This window comes from Ahaetulla prasina, chromosome 2, assembly GCF_028640845.1.
Source record: "Ahaetulla prasina isolate Xishuangbanna chromosome 2, ASM2864084v1, whole genome shotgun sequence".
Taxonomy (NCBI): domain Eukaryota; kingdom Metazoa; phylum Chordata; class Lepidosauria; order Squamata; family Colubridae; genus Ahaetulla; species Ahaetulla prasina.
Window position 1 is genome coordinate 244454021 of NC_080540.1, and position 17544 is coordinate 244471564.

A 17544-nucleotide genomic window follows, 5' to 3' on the forward strand; every position below is an offset into this window, starting at 1 on the left:
ATCTCGATGAATGTGCAGAGGGTCTACATGACTGTGAATCAAGAGGCATGATGTGCAAAAATCTGATTGGAACCTTCATGTGCATATGTCCCCCTGGAATGACTCGAAGACCAGATGGAGAAGGTTGTATTGGTAGGTACCGAAACTAGGTACTTTACTTTGTTCTCTGTAATTAAATTAAAAGCAAACAATTTGATTTAATAATTCATTCTTAGACAGTGGTAGTTTTTAATATTGTGTATTTTATTGCTAGGTGTTGTAATTGTGTACAATTGTCATCAGATTATTAGAGAAACAGCTAAAGAATCCAAATAAGGGGTTGTAATACAAATGCAAAAAAGGCTTGTTCATAGGCAGTAGCTGGTAACAGGACTTCTACAGGTTACACAGGATGTGTTACCTTCCACATCCCAAAAACTAAGACCAGGTTTAACAAGGTATAACTGAACACATTGATACAGAGTTTCATGCCAAGACTATGTATAATTCTGCCTGACAACCTCCGGCATTTTAATTGCTCTCAGTAGGTTTGTACCTTTGTAGTTTAAGACACCGGGAAAAAATAAACCTTAAAATTTTGTAATATGTAAAATGCACTACTTTTACCACATAACTATAAATATGAAGAATTGTCAATGATGAAATAATTATGTTTGTTTATTAGAAATTACATTATCTTATATTATTTGCATGCTAAAACAAAATTTCTATCTGTTCAATCTAGCTAAAGCTTCAGATAGTTATTCAATAAGTGCATGCTTTCATTCTAATTTCTGACTATTTACCATTTCAGTTTTTCAGCAATTTAACACATATTTGTATCAAAACAGATACAGATCCCTATCACACAGTAATTCTTATTTCTCTGCTTCCCAAAAAACCCCTCCCATTGAAATGTTTTTAGAAATGCAAGCTTATAAGAATTAAAATCTTTTTTTTTTTTTTGCACTCAACATAACTGTCTTTCTGAGGTTAGGACTTTTTAGCACTGACTTTTTTTTAATCCGCTATCATCAGCAGTGTAGCTTTCATTTTGAATTGTGGAGATTACTGTTACTCTTTTTGCTTTTGTGCTATTTCAGCTTTTTTTTTTGTTTATTTTCTTGTGTTCAAGATGAAAATGAATGCCACAGTAAGCCTGGTATTTGTGAAAATGGTCGTTGTATAAACATTATTGGAAGTTACATATGTGAGTGTAATGAAGGTTTCCAGTCAAGCCCATCTGGAACGGAATGCATTGGTAAGTAAATTTATATTCCTAATTTCTATGTCTGTTTGCCTATAGTTTGTAGGTGCTTCTGACAAAAATAAAGATATCTGTTTGCAACATAAAATAGGGTTGTTGTTTTTTCACAAAAGCCAGTCTTTACTAACTTTATTATTATTAGGATGCTACAATCATTTTTAAAAATTTACTTTGACGTAAGAGATATAAATTTTTAAATGTTTTGAATTAAACAATCCAGTGTTTTGAGTTAAATGTTATTATATGTGAAGTACTAAGCTGTTATCATAGCTAAAAAAATCTTCATTTTATTTCATGAAATATATATTTAGATGCTGTTTTTATGAAAATATTTTTCCAAAATAAGTTTACTCTAGAAAACATGATTGAAAAATGAGAAATTATTTTAACAGAATGAAATGCTCCTTACTTAAACGTCTATGTTATTTCTCCCCATTCATTACACAGACAACCGACAAGGTTTCTGCTTTGCTGAAGTCTTGCAGACAATGTGTCAAATGGCTTCCAGTAGCCGTAATCTTGTCACCAAATCAGAATGCTGTTGTGATGGTGGAAGAGGGTGGGGCAATCAGTGTGAGATTTGCCCACTCTTAGTAACAACTCAGTACAAGAAGCTGTGTCCACATGGTCCAGGATACACCACTGATGGGAGAGGTATTCTTTATGGAACTTTCAGACAAGTTTACTTTTTCTAACTATAGGGTGGTAGGAAGATGAAGATGTATAATATCGCCTTAGTATCCCTAAGGATATCTTGATTTTGAAAATAGAAGAATATTGTGATGTACTTTAGCTGTATTGCTTAGCAAACAATTTCACGTGCAGTGAACCATCCAAAAATTTGCACTTCTTTTGCACATTTCTACCATTCTAGTAACATTGAAACAATTGATACTAATTGTTGTGAATAAAACTAGTAGGCATCATATCGAAAGACTATAAAGTAAAATTCTTAAACAATTTAGGACAGTCTATTGGCTATGAATGAGACAGAAGGAGCAAGGTTCTGCTGAGGTTTGGGGGAAAGGATGGTGCTGCAGGGATCCTTTTTTTATGGGGAAAAATTATCCCATTTTAGAGCAGTGGGTAGAACAATAATTACAAGAGATGTTACACTTTCAAGAGCTGCTGGGACAATTATACTGAGATTCACTTTATTCACTCATTTATTTAAAAAATTATCCTGAATTTTTCAGTAGCTTTTTAACTCTTAGTACGCCCTCATTTTCAGTCTGGCTAAAACAATGCTGGCTTCTCTGCTGGTGAATCATTTTCTTCATAGAAAGAAAGATGTTATACTTTGATACCTACAAAAAAACTCATTGGGATATTGCTATATAATTAATTTGTATTTGTTTAATGGCATGTATTTCATTAACTGCAAGCAATTACATGCCAAAATAAAAAATACATCTTATTTTTTATTCTATAGATATTGATGAGTGTAAAGTCATGCCAAATTTATGTAGACATGGCCAATGTATAAACACCATGGGTTCCTTCAGATGTTTTTGTAAAGTTGGCTATACTACTGATATAAGTGGTACTTCTTGTGTGGGTAAGTTACAGCCTTTATGGTTACTTCTATATTTTAGTATATTATTATATCTATATTATAACTTGTTACATTTTCCATTTTGTGATTTAAAATATTGCCTCAAGCTTTGTATTTACTTTTTCATCAGATATAGAAAGTTCCCTTCAATTATATTCCTGATTCAAGACTTTCTCATGTCAATAGGAATACTAATTGAATGCCTTTTAACATAGTCCCTGTATTTTGATCAAAAATAGTGTTCTTGTTCTGTAGAGATTCAAAGCTTGGGATTGGGAAGTGGGATTAATGTCATAAATTACTTTAAGCAAGGTAGTATTTTCTTCCAGTGCCTTTGGAAATATTTTTTATGAAGATTGGAAAGCAGTAATATCACTGTGGTTTATCATGTGGGAATTTGGGACTTAAACTTACGTAGCTTCCTATATGAACTGTAAACTTGATATTGTGAGTTTAAACTTTCTTGAAATATTTTTTCAATCATTTTACAAATTTGATTGCAAATGCTGAACTCTGAATTGAGCTAAAGGATTTTTTTTCCCCCATTACTAAGTGAGAACTTCAAAATTCTTATCAGGTTGGTTGGCTTTTTTGCACTATGATGAATCTTGTCCTTAACCATATTAAACATGTTTTTTAAATAAATTTTAGTCTATGAGGCATTGTCCCCCAGTTTTATTTTGGATCCAATGCTGTGGAATTAATTAAACTTGAATATGAATTATTCCTATAATTAGATCTTGATGAATGTTCCCAGTCTCCCAAACCATGCAATTTTATCTGCAAGAATACTGAAGGAAGCTACCAATGTTCATGCCCACGTGGCTATGTCCTCCAAGATGATGGAAAATCCTGTAGAGGTAAAAAGATTGAGTAACTTAGTGGATTTTCTAACCAATTAAATTATTATGTGATACAATCATGTTTTATATCAACTATCAAAACAATAATATTAAATGTGGCCCATTTGGATTCAATCCCAAAGGTGCTTTTCAAGAGGCAACTGGACTTTCTTTGAAGACGTTTCACTTCTCATCCAAGAAGCTTCTTCAGCTCTTCATCTTCTTCAGAGAGTTGAAGAAGCTTCTTGGATAAGAAGTGAAATGTCTTCAAAGAAAATAATGATAAAATCATGGAGTTCAGTTACCCCTATATTAGATTGTGCTTAATTTCAGTCCATGGAGCTGCCTGGAAATATCAAAGGAGTGGCCCGCAGTGCCTCTGGCAGTTAAAATGGGCTGCGTCTCATTTTCACCTTCCACGGCCTTCTGCCAGCCGAAAATGGACCGAAAAATGAACCCAAAAACAGGCTGAAAAACGAGCCAAAAAGGAGTCGAAAAATGGGCTGAAAAACAAGCCAAAACTGGGCCAAAAAACCAGGCTCAAAACAGACCCGAAAGTGGACAATGAGAGTGCTGCAGGAGGCCATGGAGGTGAAAACAAGGCACAGAGGTACTGCATGCGGACCCCGTGTGCCTTGTTTTGGGCAGCAGGGTGCTGCAGAAGACATCCATCCTGCCACCGCCCCTCGCTGGCCTGCAGAGAACTACAATGCTGATCCGGCCCTTGAAGAAATCCAATTTGACACCCTTGGTTTATATATTCCAGTTCTATGGGCAAAGGAGTAAAGACTGGGCCATTATTCCATTCTTACTGAGCATTTTTGTGGGTTTTTAAAGATGCTTCTCTATACACAGATCCTTAAGGAAGCATTACTCAGGGAGTCCTGATATGCTTTTGCTGGGATGCGTTCCCGTCACCCCAACCCTTCATAAAGGAAATGCTTACCAAACTCAATATCTGCCCAAATGAAAGCAGGACAGGACAGTTGCCAGCATCCACTTCTCTGAAAACAATACAGGGCAACACAGAACATGGGGTATTAACAAAATTAGGATCTTGAGAATTCCAAAAAAGGACAATTTATGAGAAAACCAGAGATTGGATTTTTCTAGACAAAATTGATAGGAACATATGTCTGTGGCGGGGTGGGGGTGGCTACTCAAATGATGCAATGAGTGCCATACCATTGTAGGACAAACTCCTCCCTTTTATTATATCCATTGTGATTCTGCATGCATATTTGTAAGGGGTGGCACTTACACAATGGCATTTTTTAGTATTGAATCGAAGAGAGCCTTTTAGCTAATTCACTGCATTTAAAAGCAATTTTTATTGCTCCAACAATGTTATTAAATATTAGATTAAATAATTATGTTGCCTTCATTTTAAAAGAAATAAACACCTTATTTTTCAGATCTTGATGAGTGTCAAACTAAACAACATAACTGTCAATTCCTTTGTGTCAATACTCTGGGGGGATTCACATGTAAATGTCCACCAGGTTTCACCCAACATCATACAGCCTGTATAGGTAAGAGATTAATGTTGTTGTTTTTTGTTTCATAAAAAACATGTAACATTTCTCAGATCTACTTAGCAACAAACAGGGCTAGTAATAAGATTAATAATCAGATTGATATGATATAATGAGAAAAAGATTAAGATGAGAATTTGATCAATTCCACTTGACATATATCTTTCCATTTATTGACCTTTATCATGTATCTCTTGCTATTTGCAACCTCTTTCATGTAGAGGGAAATTGTGAAACATTCTCAACCAACAAATGCTCTGTCTTACACATTGGAAAAAAAATCAGAACACTAAATACAAGCTTGATGGACATGTAGATGACCCTCACTCCATCAAAGACCTTGGAGTTCTCATATCAAATGATCTAACTGCTAAAGCCCACTGCAATTACATCGCAAAAAAGGCATTAAGAGTTGTAAACCTAATCTTGCATAGCTTCTTCTTCGGAAGGATTACACTACTAACCAGAGCATACAAAACATTTGCTAGACCAATTCTCGATTACAGCTCACCTGTCTGGAACCCACACTTCATTTCGGACATTAATACAATTGAGCGTGTCCAGAAATATTTTACAAGAAGAGTCTTCCACTCCTCTGATCACAACAAAATACTTTATGCCACCAGACTTGAAATTCTGGATTTAGAAAATTTAGAACTATGCCGCCTTTGGCATGACCTGAGCATAACTCATAAAATCATCTGCTACAATGTCCTTCCTGTCGAAGACTACTTCAGCTTCAACCACAACAATAAACAAGCACACAATAGATTCAAACTTAAAGTGAACCGCTCCAATCTTGATTGTAGAAAATATGACTTCAGTAACAGAGTTGTTAATGCCTGGAATGCACTACCTGACTCTGTGGTCTCATCCTAAAATCCCCAAAACTGTAACCAAAGACTGTCTACTGTTGACCTCACCCCAGAGGTCTGTAAGGGGCGTGCATAAGAGCACCAGCGTGCCTACCGTTTCTGTCCTAATGTTCCCTTTGGTTGTATTCAATTTGTGTGATTATTTCATGCTTATACTATTGTTGTGTTTGACAAAATAAATAAATCAATAAAATAAAATAAATTCTGAAAGTGAAACCATAATTTTTCCTATATTGCTTACATTGATAGTATGCAATAGGTAAATATAGTTTTCATTGTATATTATAATGAAAGATAAAAGCCTTGATAAAATTTGAAATTGAGGGTATGTCTTTATGATACCAAGAATATCAATTATGAATACAAATCTGCAAAAGTTCATACGTAGCATTCTTTATTTTTCTTTTGGTATCTGATTTATAAAAAAATGAAATGTCATTTTGTAGATAACAATGAATGTGGATCACAGCCTTCACTTTGTGGATCAAAAGGAATCTGTCAAAATACTCCTGGGAGTTTTGCCTGTGAATGCCAAAGAGGTTTCTCTTTAGATTCTACTGGATTGAACTGTGAAGGTAATAAATTGTGAAAACTGTGAGTGTCATAAATTACATACCAAAGAGGTATTTATGGAAATCGCCAATCATTACTTAATAATCATATTTGTATCTGTTAGACTTATCATGTGATTAATTGGCATCTTTATTATTCACCGGAACTCTTTTAACTCTTAGTGTTACTGTAATGTTGTCATTTAAGTGTGACAGAGCTACTGAAATATAGATTGGAGGACAATTTTGAATTTTTGATTGATTATGTGCCATCAAGTTGTTTTTAGGTCCTAGTTACCACATAGATAGATTTTCTCTATCGCATAAATAGATAACAGTCTATCCCTAACCTTTTCTTTCAGGTCTTCCATCCACATTGCTGTTAGTCTGAGCACTGTGAGGAACATGAGTGTTTGCTTCCTGAATGGATTGCTTTAGTTGTTTTATATTTTACTGTTATTTTCATTTCATAAAGCTTTCCAGAGTCCTCTGGATTGGGATGGCATACAAATTCAACAAACAAATGAACAAAAGAGGGAAAGTAAAAAAGAGTGGCTGAAATGTACAAAATATGTCATAAATCTTCCATCCTTTAATTTATCTGAGTCTTGTCCTTTTCTCAACAGCCAAGAAGTAAACTGAACTTTCTAGCTAACCATGTACAATTGTTATTCCCATCCCCACCCTAAATAAAGCAGCTACTTCTCCTAAATACTGAATGGTTAAGGGTAGGGCTGCCCTCCTGGCCTTTGATTCATAATTATCCTTAAGTGGAACCAAGAGAAAACTGAAGCATTATTTTCTCTGGCTTGTAATGGTTGCAGAGGATTTTTACAGCTTGAATCTACTTTTCTACTAAAAAAACTTTAATAATAACGATCTTTTGCATATTAACTCAGAATAAAATGTCATTATGTGATATGGAATTGTTTTTCTAAATGTATATACACAAAATTTAGCAAATTATTTACTATTTTATTCTCTTATCTTTTTCTTTGGTTTAATATCTTTATTTATAGATATGGATGAGTGTGATGGAAATCATAGATGCCAACATGGCTGTCAAAATATTCTTGGTGGCTACAGATGCAGCTGCCCACATGGGTATATGCAGCATTATCAGTGGAATCAGTGTGTGGGTAAGAAACTCACTTTACATAAAGAGTGCTAGAATTGATACAAGGTAGAGAATAAAAATGGTGTACAGAAATACCAAATCAGTTTATTTTATATCATTTAATCTTTCATGTTGCTAGTTGTTATACAAACCCCTGCTATTAAAATGAAATATATTTATTTTGTTATTCCGGGTTCTTTAAAACAACACCTATTTCTGTATGCCAATCTTAAAAAAGAAAACCAGGAAATACGTTTATTAACCTTAGAAATTAGTCACTATTGTAACAAGCTCTCCCTTGATAAAATCTGTATACTTAAAAAAGTATGTTTTTAATTGCCCAACAGATGAAAATGAATGCTCAAATCCTAGCATTTGTGGTTCAGCTTCATGCTACAACACTCTAGGAAGCTACAAATGTGCATGTCCCTCTGGATTTTCTTATGATCAGCTCAGTAGCACATGCCACGATGTCAATGAATGCTCTTCTACTAAGAATCCCTGCAATTATGGCTGTTCCAATACTGAAGGCGGATACCTCTGTGGCTGCCCTCCGGGATATTACAGAGCAGGGCAAGGGTGAGTAGTTGATGGTGGCAGACTCTTCCTGCATCTTTTACAAAACTGTGAGCAACTAACATATTTTAGTATGAAGCAATTTTCATTATCTTGGAAGAGACACATCTCAATTCATTAATAAATAGTTAGTATTTTACTGTTCAACATCTATATGAAGCCGCTGGGTGAGATCATCAGTGGCTTTGGGGTGAGATACCAACTGTACGCTGATGATACGCAGCTGTACTTCTCCACCCCGGGCCACCCCAGTGAAGCTGTCGAAGTGCTGTCCCAGTGTTTGGAAGCCATATGGGTCTGGATGGGGAGGAACAGGCTCAAACTTAATCCTTCCAAGACAGAGTGGCTGTGGATGCCGGCACCTCGGTACAGTCAGCTGCAGATGCGGCTGTCTATCGGGGGTGAGTCATTGGCCCCGATGGAGAAGGTACGCAACTTGGGCGTGCTCCTGGATGGTCGGTTGTCCTTTGAAGATCATTTGGCGACCGTCTCCAGGAGAGCTTTTCATCAGGTTCGCCTGATCCGCCAGTTGCATCCCTTCCTGGACCGGGATGCCTTATGCACGGTCACTCATGCTCTTGTTACTTCTCGCCTGGACTACTGCAATGCTCTCTACATGGGGCTCCCCTTGAAGAGCACCCGGAGACTTCAGCTAGTCCAGAATGCAGCTGCACGGGTTATTGAGGGAGCGGTTCGGAGTTCCCACGTAACACCTATCCTGCGCAGACTGCACTGGCTGCCTGTCGTTTTCCGGGTGCGCTTCAAGGTATTAGTTACCACCTTTAAAGCGTTCCATGGCTTAGGACCGGGCTACTTACGGGACCGTCTACTGCCGGCTTCTATCTCCCAGCGTCCGGTGCGTTCCCACAGAAAGGGACTCCTCAGGGTGCCGTCAGCCAAACAGTGTCGACTGGCGGCCCCCAGGGGGAGGGCCTTCTCTGTGGGGGCTCCGACCCTGTGGAACGAACTTCCCCTCGGGCTTCGACAACTACCTGACCTTAGGATCTTTCACCGCGAACTTAAAACCTATTTATTTCGTATGGCTGGAGTAGCTTGATTTTACCTTTAAAATTTTAATTGGATGATGGGTTTTAAATTTTGGTAATTTTATGGGGTGTATTGTTATTTTAAATTTCTGGGCAAGTTTAAATCAGTTTTTTAAGGGTTGTTTTAATTATTGTGTATGTTTTGTATTTTATCTGCCTGTTCACCGCCCTGAGTCCTTCGGGAGAAGGGCGGTATACAAATTAAAATATTATTATTATTATTATTATTATTATTATTATTATTATTATTATTATTATTATTATTATTATTATTATTATTATTATTATTATTATTATTATTATTACTAGTGAAGTCTCTGATCTGTGATCTCTGATTTCATATTATGCTTTCATGAAAGATTGAATGTTTAAAACAGTTAATAGAGAGAAACTATAATTTTTGTTCCTCCGCAAAAAAGAAATGTATGTGTAACATCTGTCCAAGTCAATCCCAATTCAGTGCTGACTATCATCACTTTTTAAAGTACCGTATATACTCGAATATAAGCCGATCCGAGTATAAGCCGAGGTCCCCAATTTTACCCCAAAAACTGGGGTAAACTGGGGACTCGAGTATAAGCCGAGGGTGGAAATGAGGCACCCACCGGTTGGGGAAACCTCCTCCTCAGCTGAGAAGGCTGGCGGCTCCCCGCCCGCCCTCTCACTGCACCAGCAGGGCTTCCTAAAATGTGAAAAAAAGAAGAAAAAAAAACTCGAGTATAAGCCGTATAGACCCGAGTATAAGCCGAGGGGACGTTTTTCAGCACAAAAAACGTGCTGAAAAACTCGGCTTATACTCGAGTATATACGGTAATACTACCAGCCGGTTACCAATTCATTTGCTCCACTGTTCTCCAACTTGCACTGAATTCCGGCTATTCCAGTTATGTTTTTGTAAGACAAATCATATACCTCTTGTTTAAAAATGAAATATTTATGAAACTGAATAAGAATAAGCTCACAAATTCCCTTCTGTGCACAGAAGGGAGCTGCCGGTCCCCCTTGGTCAGGTAGTTCTTTTCCTTCATTTGCTTAACAACCACAGCTTGGAAAGTCAGAGTGCAGACATAAAGTTGAGTCAGATCCTGTGGTGACCTGCTTTACAGCCGCCATAACTTATGACCATAATTCCAAAGCCAATGATGGAATATATCATCATTATCCAGGGAGGTATTTACGGTATCGCATCACCTTAATGACGACACTATACAATTTCTGATTTTCATATATAAAATAGCAGTAATGTATATTGAGAACCTTGACAATAAAACTATATTTAATTCCATTTACATTACCTTTTTAAATATATCAGTGACTTACCACTCTGCAGAAAGAAATGGAAATTTATTCCTTTGTCTTACATTTTTTTGTTCTATTTGTGTTAGTGTCATGATTTTTGTTTTGTTTTGTTTTAATATGTATGTAACATACATAAAAAGTTTAAAAAGGAATGAATCCCTCCCTGAAGCTAAGTTACTAACAAAGGTGAAAAATAAAAGATTGAAAATATTGAGAAGGAAATGCACAATTAATGTATGTATTTTGTTTGTACAAAATGATTGCAACTTGTGTTTTTATCTGCATAACAAACCACTCTTTTCTCTTATTAACTATCAACCTGCCAACAAAAAGGCTTCTCTCTCCAGGTGCTAATATTATGATATTATTTATCAGGCATTGTGTCTCTGGTATGGGATTTAGTAAAGGCCAGTATCTACCAGTGGATCAAGGTGAAGAGAATGCTTTGTCCCCAGAAGCATGTTACGAGTGTAAAATTAATGGATATTCCCAAAAAGACAGCAGGAAGAAAAGAAGCCTCAATCAATCTGAGCCTGTAGCGGTAAGCAAAAACTGCCCAAATGATTTGCACTTGCTGTTCCAAAACCAGATCTAAACAATATCATCCACTAAATTTGTTAGAATCTCATGGAGCTTTGAAAAGAAACTACTAATAATCTTCCATTATTAACATCAAGGCCGATATTCTTTTGCCGACTGTTTTCTGTCAATAGCAGTTTCTTACATGAGCTTGCGTAGCACTAATGTAGAATGCGAAGTCATTATGCACAGTAGTTCTGCCCTTCCAATTTCAAAGAGATTTTGTATATACAAACAGAACAAAATAATTGGATTGAAATAATTGAAATTGGACCGAGTAATCAGTTGCAATTTATTGAGTAATCAATCATCAGAGAAAAATATTGTTACTACAGAATATTGAGGAATCCTGGAAAAACTCTCAAATTAATCTTCGTATGATTACTTTATTAAACTTGATATAAGCCTCTCAGATTCATTTTAGAATTACAGCATGTGAGTCTCAGAAATTAAAATAAATCAATCTATGCTTTTGTTCTGGTCTGCTGAATCCCACTCTCAATTCTTGACTGTTTTTTCCATGCTTCACAGTTATTGTCACCATTGGTCATTAATCATTATAACTGCAATGAAATTTCAGTGAATAATGGAATAAGATATTGTATGCAATGGATCAAATGTTCACTGCAGTTTATATAATTTGCCTTATTATGATTATGGTAATGGTATAAATGTCTTAATATGTGCAGAGGTCATCACACAAATTATGCAAAGTAAGATTTTGTGCCATTTGATTATGTCATCACAGATGATGTAAACCTCCATAGTGATAGGCTTTCTAATTTATCAGATATTTGTGGATATCACACACATTTTCCCAACAACTGTTTTATTAAAATGGAAGAACAGTGAAATGAGATTTTCTCATCAGGAGTAGGAATTATTTCATTCTGACCTTCCTCTAGATAAACACTTGGTTTAATTGATATTTAACACCATGCATGCTTTGCTCCCACTAACTGACAAAACATAGGAAATGAAATTTCACACATCTGAAGGCCTGTGTGTGAGAAAGGTTGCTTTGGTGGTATGATACAAGTATGTTGATCTATGTCTGTGGAGATTCTCAAACAACCAAGTCATGACTGTCCCAAAGGTGCTTTTTCAAAAGGCAACTGGACTTTCTTGTTTTTTCCTTGAAAACATTTCAGTTCTCATTCAAGAAGCTTCTTCAGCTTCTGTATTGATCAATATTTCTGATCAGGTCCTAAGCAAATTCTATATTTTCCTGTTGAATAAATTGCCCAATAAATTAGCAGAGCACAAAAGATGATATTTAGACTTATTTCTGTAAAATTCATGTTGGATGAAATATTCAGAAGAATGATAGATGTCCATACATGCTCCAAAATTCAGTTTCTTGACCCGAGGTCTTGATACCATTCTAGAGCCAGATAGCAGCAAGGATGGAAAATTAGAATAATTAATGATGGATGGTTAAAAAAATTATCTAAACAGAAATAATAAGGTTTGCCTATACCTTTTGCCCTTACCTTTGCTTTCTGGTTTAACAGATCAGTTTGGAAAGTTTGGACATTGATCTTCCATTGAAGATGAGATTCAGCATAACTGGCCTTGGCAATAAAGAACATATATTAGATCTCATGCCTGCAATACAGACCCTCACAAATCACAACCGCTACGTTATCTCCTTTGGCAATCACAACAGCACCTTCCGGATACACCAGAAAGATGGGCTCAGTTATCTTCAGGTTGCTAAGAAAAAAGCCACACCTGGTATTTACACACTGGAAATAGTTAGCATTCCTCTGTACAAAAAGGAAGAACTAAAGAAATTGGAAGAAAGCAATGAGGACAACTACCTCCTAGGAGAACTTGGAGAAGCTCTTAAAATGAGACTTTGGATTGAACTCTATTAAAACCTTCCTTCCTCACTCCCATCATGAAGGATTCCCTTCTGTTCACGTATTATATCATATACTTTGGTTTTGAAAGCTTTAAAGGGGTCAGTAACTTACTTTTTCAGAAGACCCAAAATGGCAAATAGTGACCTCTGCATCCTTCTGTCCTGAATAAGACTGAAGAACAGACCTCAACCTTTCTATTACCAAAACCTTGATTACAATGCCAACAATCATGATTACTATATTGTCTATATAATCTCAATTTTAAATATATATATTTTTTAAAAAAAGAAAATGTGGTGCTTAAAAAATCATATATGGCACTAAATGGCACAAAATGTGAGTTACTTTTTTTTCCCTATAAGTACTCTAGCATATTGATGATTTTGCTGTAGTTCCTAAATTAAAAATAGAGATTTTATTTATTTTTAATGCAATAATATATGGAGAAATTAACAATCTGTGTTAAAAAGGAAAAAGAAAACACTTGCTTTTCTTTGCAATTTTATGAATTTGAACTATTACATGTATTAGGTATTTTAGAAAAAAGAACAGAAATGAATAGATTTAAAAAGTTTCTTCTCAGTCTTGTGCCTATTATCCACAAAACATTAAAAAGAAAATGTGGTGCTTAAAAAATCATATATGGCACTAAATGGCACAAAATGTGAGTTACTTTTTTTCCCCTATAAGTACTCTAGCATATTGATGATTTTGCTGTAGTTCCTAAATTAAAAATAGAGATTTTATTTATTTTTAATGCAATAATATATGGAGAAATTAACAATCTGTGTTAAAAAGGAAAAAGAAAACACTTGCTTTTCTTTGCAATTTTATGAATTTGAACTATTACATGTATTAGGTATTTTAGAAAAAAGAACAGAAATGAATAGATTTAAAAAGTTTCTTCTCAGTCTTGTGCCTATTATCCACAAAACATTAAAAGAAAAAAATCACGTGAATCAAATGAGCACTGTAATGTACTACCCAAGGGCTTTCTTTTCCCTAGGCAAGATATTTAAATAATGCATTATCTTAAATAACCACGATCAGAATTTCAACTTTAAACTTGGTGCTGATACTCAATATGCACATCATACAAACTAGATTTTTCTATCAGAGAAGACTATTCACGGAAATGATGCACAACCACTGTAACAAAATACCTGTAATGCTTGTGATATCCTTGGTATTGCAAGTCAACCCGTACTGTATTTCCTTCAGGTAACCTCACTACATCACACAAACCTCATTAACTACAATAAAAGGTGCTTGACATATTTGCATTACTGTAGGCAGCTGATTTACAAATCATGTATTCTTAGAAAGGAACTTCTTAGATGTTTCATTCTAAGTGGTGCTGGCTTGAATTCATCCTGAAGTAAACATGGCTGAGCTATTGCAGAATTGTCATATGTGTACACTATTCATGCTGCATGGAAAAAACACATATTGGAAAATAAGAATGTTCATTAATGCTGTAGTTGTACCCGATATGTCTCGTTTTATCATAGCCTATTTTATAAGTTACCTTTGTACAATGTGTTGGCATTTAGTTTAGTGTGTTTTTTATTTTTGTTTTAATTTGTCATTTAATGTGTATGTCACCATGGTGCTATTAAATAATAACTTGTACTTGTTACAGGTCATATAAAAAAGCCTCACATGTGAACCAACACAAAGCACATTCCATCCCTGCTTTTCCTCTGGTTTTTTTTTAAACCTGTACTGATCAAAAATTGCCAGAAGTTATGGTCACTGTTTTGGTTCATACTCTGTATTTTCTGTGTATTTTCTTTTATGAAAAGAGAAAACCTTGTAAATTGAATTTTGGGGGAAAAAACAGCAGTATTATTTTGTTGGTCTTTGTATTAATACAACATCACTTTTCCTGAAATAAAACTTATTTTCCGGTAGCTGCATTATTTTGTTTTGATATGGGGAGAGTCAGCCTTATAATATTAGGAGTTAATGATGATGATGTGTTTTATCTCCTTATTTTCAATTTTGCAGAACTTGCACAGGATTATCATTGTTTCCTGAGTGAATTATAGCACTTTTTCCTGAGACACAACTGAAAAATATTACTGTGAAATATAGGGCAGGTGGAAAGTATGAAAAAAGGTTCAACTTGTACATTGTGAGTCAAAGTATTTTGAGAATCTGAATAATGAATTCAGTTAATGACTTGGTAATTTTATTTAACAGACTGTGTTAAGTGGTGCTCCTCAATTAATCACTTACGTGATTTAATCCGCACAGGTAGAAAGAGCAATGATTTTCAAGGCCCAAGACTTCTTTCCCTGCAGAGCACAAAGGCAGGAAGAGTAGGGCTAAGGAAGGGAGCAGAACAGAATAACTCACCAAGGCCAACTCACTCAGGGATAACTTGCTATTCAACAATTCAATTTAATTTAAAATAATTTTTAAAATATTTTATTTCTTGTCATTTGCATTTCATTTTGTCCCTCCTTTTGCATTTTTTCTTTAATGATTCTATTCCTTAAATATTATGTAATTCTTGTCCTGCGATGAGTTGTCTGTGATGAGTTAGGTGTAGCAAGTTGGCTGTGGCAAATTGGCCATGGTGAGTTGGCTGCAGTGAGTTGGCCATGGCAAATCGTCCTAGACACAGAAGGGAGGCCCTCTGCCTGGGTTGGGTCTCAACATGCCTTGGTCCCAGCATTTAGTGGCAGGACAGCTGTTGTCTCCCCCACATATAGGTCCCACAAGATCGTATCCATATAGAAAGAACTTGAAGATTCCCATCTCCCATCTTGGTGGCTGTCCTGGCAACCTGATTGTTAAGAAGGACCTTAAAAGCAGGTTTTTACTCAGAGATCATTCAGGAGGCCAATGGGCTCCTTGTAACACTTATGCTTTTTTACATAAGATTCTAAACCTTGAGCCCTATGAAAAATAGGTAGTGTATACAAAATGGCTATTTCTGGCAAAGCATTGCTAGACAATTCATAAAGCTTCTGATACTTGTCTATTCTGATGGCTAGCAGAATCATAGGCAGAAGGATGTGAGTCATGTGGGGCCCTATGTTTATTGTTTAAAAAATGGTGATAGCAGATTGAAGCTAGCGATGCCTCCCACTGAACAAAAGCATCCTTTGTATTCTGAAGGAGGCGGCAAGACAAACCAGGCTTCAAGGTTAGCTATCTTCTTGCATCAGTGTTCTCAGTTTGGCAGGGAAATCTTTCCTTAATTATCAACAACAGATTTAATGATTTAATAATTGGTTAACACTTCCAATTTATGTACATCTATAAAACATACTTCAAATACGTTTAAGAGTGGCCAAAGTATATTAAATCATAGAAGTTATTGCTGGAGTTTTCTAAGTTATACTTCTTAAATTCCTGATTTTTATTTTTTGAAGAGCTTCTAATTTTATTGTTTGGAACAGAGTATGATCAAAGATGCTGTAGTCCTGGATATTTACAGGATTGCTGCTTTTGTCAAAATGGCTAAGTAGTGTGGGACTGTTGTGCTGTGAGCTCCCCCCTTTTATAGGTACATGCAAAACAATGCAATGTCAAATGTGTGTGCTTGTGTCACAAAGATGACACACATCTTTTTGCCCCTGCACACTCTCCTCCTCCCAGGTGCTGGCTCTGAGAGTAGCCCTGAGAGAACAAATTGGAGGCATATGGAAAGAAGGGAAGTTTATAAGGAATGATGCAGATGAACTGATCATCAGGAGGTAAAGCAATGTAAGGAATCCATCACTAGTCTTAAGGGGTCCTTGGTGCTCTCTCAGTGTGGTTGTTTTCTTGCAGATGTTTCATTAGTCCAATTAGATAAGATCATCAGTGCATTGAAGATGTTACCTAGTTTGGATAATAAAATGTCTGCAAGAAAACAACCAAGCTCAGGCCCTAAAGCACCACATTTGATCCCTGAGTTACAAACGCTCTCCTTTATTGGATCACTAGTCTTTTCCAGAAATCAGAATGAGGCAAAGCAAATGATTATCTTTTAATCCTTGAACTTTCTTCTACTCCCCCAATCTATTCGTCTCACTGGGGCCAAATGGCAAGGAACACTCTAATTTGGGGTGGGGGGAATTAGTATCCCTCCTCTTTTTCCTTTCCCTGTTTAGCATTTCAGTTACATGTTAAAAAGATGCTTCCACTTTCAGTGCAGCTACTCTGGCAAATGACAATGGAATTTTGTAGAGCCCAGGAACCAGGCTGGCAGGGTTCAGACCAACTGCGGCATTCCAGGTAAATTGGAAGTTAGTGAGAATGACCTTACTTTTAAGAATTAAATCCAGATTTCAACCACACCTGTTGTGCATTTATGCTGTTCTTTATACCTATTTTTATTACATTTAGTAAGCCTGAATGTGTGCCTTTGCAGATGAAAATGTAGCAAATTGATTATAATTATCAGTATCTGTAGCACTTCCAGGCCCATTATTGCCAGCTAACCTGGCAAATTATCAT

The 17544-nt window shown here is 35.9% G+C and overlaps 1 protein-coding gene across 1 annotated transcript in view; it reads left to right on the forward strand.

The window, feature by feature from the left end:
- The window catches only part of FBN2 (fibrillin 2), a 150518-nt gene extending 136816 nt beyond the window's left edge, over positions 1 to 13702 (forward strand). Inside the window, exons 55-65 of the mRNA XM_058166657.1 lie at positions 1 to 132; positions 1115 to 1240; positions 1694 to 1900; positions 2679 to 2804; positions 3539 to 3661; positions 5059 to 5175; positions 6500 to 6628; positions 7624 to 7743; positions 8069 to 8300; positions 11018 to 11183; positions 12736 to 13702. Coding sequence (XP_058022640.1) covers positions 1 to 132; positions 1115 to 1240; positions 1694 to 1900; positions 2679 to 2804; positions 3539 to 3661; positions 5059 to 5175; positions 6500 to 6628; positions 7624 to 7743; positions 8069 to 8300; positions 11018 to 11183; positions 12736 to 13101 — 1844 coding nt within the window. The 3' untranslated portion in view covers positions 13102 to 13702. The remainder of the gene's footprint in view (positions 133 to 1114; positions 1241 to 1693; positions 1901 to 2678; positions 2805 to 3538; positions 3662 to 5058; positions 5176 to 6499; positions 6629 to 7623; positions 7744 to 8068; positions 8301 to 11017; positions 11184 to 12735) is intronic.
- The last annotated feature ends 3842 nt before the right edge of the window (positions 13703 to 17544 follow it).